Consider the following 2,826-nt stretch of genomic DNA (forward strand, 5'->3'; position numbering starts at 1 on the left):
CACACACAAGAAAGAGGAGCAACAAAAACACAGACACAGACACAGACACACACACACAAGAAAGAGGAGCAACAAAAACACAAACACAGACACACACACACACACACACACAAGAAAGAGGAGCAACAAAAACACAAACACAGACACACACACACACAAGAGGAGCAACAAAAACACAAACACAGACACACACACGCACACAAGAAAGAGGAGCAACAAAAACACAAACACACACACAAACACAGACACACACACAGACACACACACGCACACAAGAGGAGGAACAAAAACACAAACACACACACAAACACAGACACACACACAGACACACACACGCACACAAGAAAGAGGAGCAACAAAAACACAAACACAGACACACACACGCACACAAGAAAGAGGAGCAACAAAAACACAAACACAGACACACACACGCACACAAGAAAGAGGAGCAACAAACACACAAACACAGACACAAACACAGACACACACACGCACACAAACACACCACACAAGAAAGAGGAGCAACAAAAACACAAACACAGACACACACACAGACACAGACACAAACACAAAAACACACACAGACACACACACGCACACACAAGAAAGAGGAGCAACAAAAACACAAACACAGACACACACAGAGACACAAACACACACAGACACACACAGAGACACAAACACACACACAGACACACACAGAGACACAAACACAAACACACACACAAGAAAGAGGATCAACAGAAACCCATCATGACTTCAGCAAACGGAGATCATACACCACTACGACACTAACGGTGCTATTTTTGGATAAAAGAGCAGAATATAATAAATCATAGGAGGAAAAATTACACATTTGTATTTGAGTTTTGAGGTAAAACTAAACATTTAATTATGTAAACAACTTGTCAAAAATCATAAAATCTTTCTGTAAGCAGGGTTATTACTGATATCTAAAATAAAATATAAAATATAAATATTAGATGAAAACCTAGCCCTTATGAAAATTCTCTAAAATTACACACTAGATATAAATAAATAAAAATTAAATAATAAAAATGAATAAATTAAACCTAAATATAAATATTTAAACAAAACAAACACTAATACAAAAATGGCAAATGCATGTAAACACATCTGTACATGAAACCGTGACAGGAAAACGTGTTTCTTATTTTATTTTAATACACCACAGGGGAAAAATACTTTTATTAAATGTCATTATTTGACAAACTTGTCGAGAGCCAAGACAGAACTTCTGTCGTAATCTTTCCACAATAAAGGTTTTATTATTTTTGTTACTTAAATGATTTAAAAAACATTTGTTAAATGAAATAAAATAATATGAATAATAGATGCACAAAACAAAAAATGAGAAACATCGCCTTTAAGTTGATTCACTAAAACTGCACACTGGAAATAATACGAATAAACTAAAACGAAATATTTCAACAAAATAAACACTAATAAATGAAAATATAATAAAAGCTTATTTTGTTTTTTAATGGACCACAAATTTTAGAATAAATATTAAGAAGAGCATTTGATTATTTGGACAGCTTGTTGAATTTCTGTCGTAATCTCATGCTCTGAGTTGATGCACTAAAGTTACAAACTGGGAATAAATAATAAATTAATAAAACTGAAATTAAACAAAAGCACACAAGAAACTGTCTAAAAAAAAAAGACAAAAGCTTGTTACTTTTGGACCTTGACAGACGTGGTCACTGTGACCTTCACTACTCAGACCACAGTGTGTGTGTGTGTGTGTGTGTGTGTGTGTGTGTGTGTGTGTGTGTGTGTGTGTGTGTGTGTGTGTTACCTGCGGCCGTGAAGCCCTTGACCAGGGCATGTGCCAGCTGACCCGCTCCGATGAAGCCCACACTCATCCTGATGATACACACACACACCTGCAGAAACACACACATACACATTAACTCAGCTTTACTTCTGACACACACTGCATTGAAAACACTCAGTGGGAATCACAGCAATGACCTTCGCATTGATCTACAACAAAATCAGAATCTGGAGAAACTAGAGGACAATAATCAATTCATTATCATTATTACAATTATTCTACAGAAATCACTGGAAAATATCATTAGGTATTTAAGCTACATTGTAGCAATGTGCAAAATCAAGCAATTTTTTCATAATTGTGTCTTATTGTACTGTACATTACATTACTGTACTGTACTGTACTGAGTAATGCTGTCATACACAATATAGTAAAATGTGTTATATTACAGTGATATGAATAATCACTCTTATCCTGCACCCTGATATAGTACCTCATCATCATCATCATTATTATTATGATTCTGTCAATATTTCATGATCTCAGGAAACGGAGCGCGTGCCCGCCGCCACCGGGACTCACCGGGACTCACCGTGAGCTGTAGATTCGGTTCGGTTTGGTGTTCGAGATTATCAACCGGAGAATACAAACACCGATCAGTGATGTCAACGTGGCTTCATCCCTCCATGTGCAGCGGTACGGCGCTCTGACTGACACACGGACGCGCCAATGAGAGGCGAGATGCTGTCGCGTCAGACCAATCAGCGCTCCGGGAGAGGTGAAGGCGGGGTTTGCAACAAAGCGGTCTTATTGCATCAGTTCCTGTGGAAGAAACGCTGGATGGATGGATGTGTGTGTGTGTGTGTGTGTGTGTGTGTGTGTGTGTGTGTGTGTGTGTGTGTGTGTGTGTGTGTGTGTGTGTGTGTGTGTGTGTGTGTGTGTGTGTGTGTGTGTGTGTGTGTGTGTGTGTGTGTGTGTGTACAGACAGACAGAGACACGTCACTCAACACTTACATAAACACACT

General features: G+C 38.3%; 1 protein-coding gene across 3 annotated transcripts in view; it reads right to left on the bottom strand.

Annotated features, from left to right (window-relative positions):
* Window positions 1-2,534, bottom strand: part of pycr1b (pyrroline-5-carboxylate reductase 1b) — a 12,933-nt gene extending 10,399 nt beyond the window's left edge. Inside the window, exons 1-2 of one of the 3 annotated variants that reach the window (XM_067431536.1) lie at window positions 2,394-2,534; window positions 1,823-1,910 (exon numbers count right to left, since the gene is read on the bottom strand). In XM_067431536.1, coding sequence (XP_067287637.1) covers window positions 1,823-1,889 — 67 coding nt within the window. In that variant the 5' untranslated portion in view covers window positions 1,890-1,910; window positions 2,394-2,534. Of the gene's footprint in view, window positions 1-1,822; window positions 1,911-2,380 lie in introns of all 3 variants that reach the window. The other 2 variants (XM_067431538.1, XM_067431537.1) reach the window with 2 other exon arrangements.
* Window positions 2,535-2,826: the final 292 nt, after the last annotated feature.

This window comes from Pseudorasbora parva, chromosome 22 (genome assembly GCF_024679245.1).
Source record: "Pseudorasbora parva isolate DD20220531a chromosome 22, ASM2467924v1, whole genome shotgun sequence".
In the NCBI taxonomy this organism is placed as follows: domain Eukaryota; kingdom Metazoa; phylum Chordata; class Actinopteri; order Cypriniformes; family Gobionidae; genus Pseudorasbora; species Pseudorasbora parva.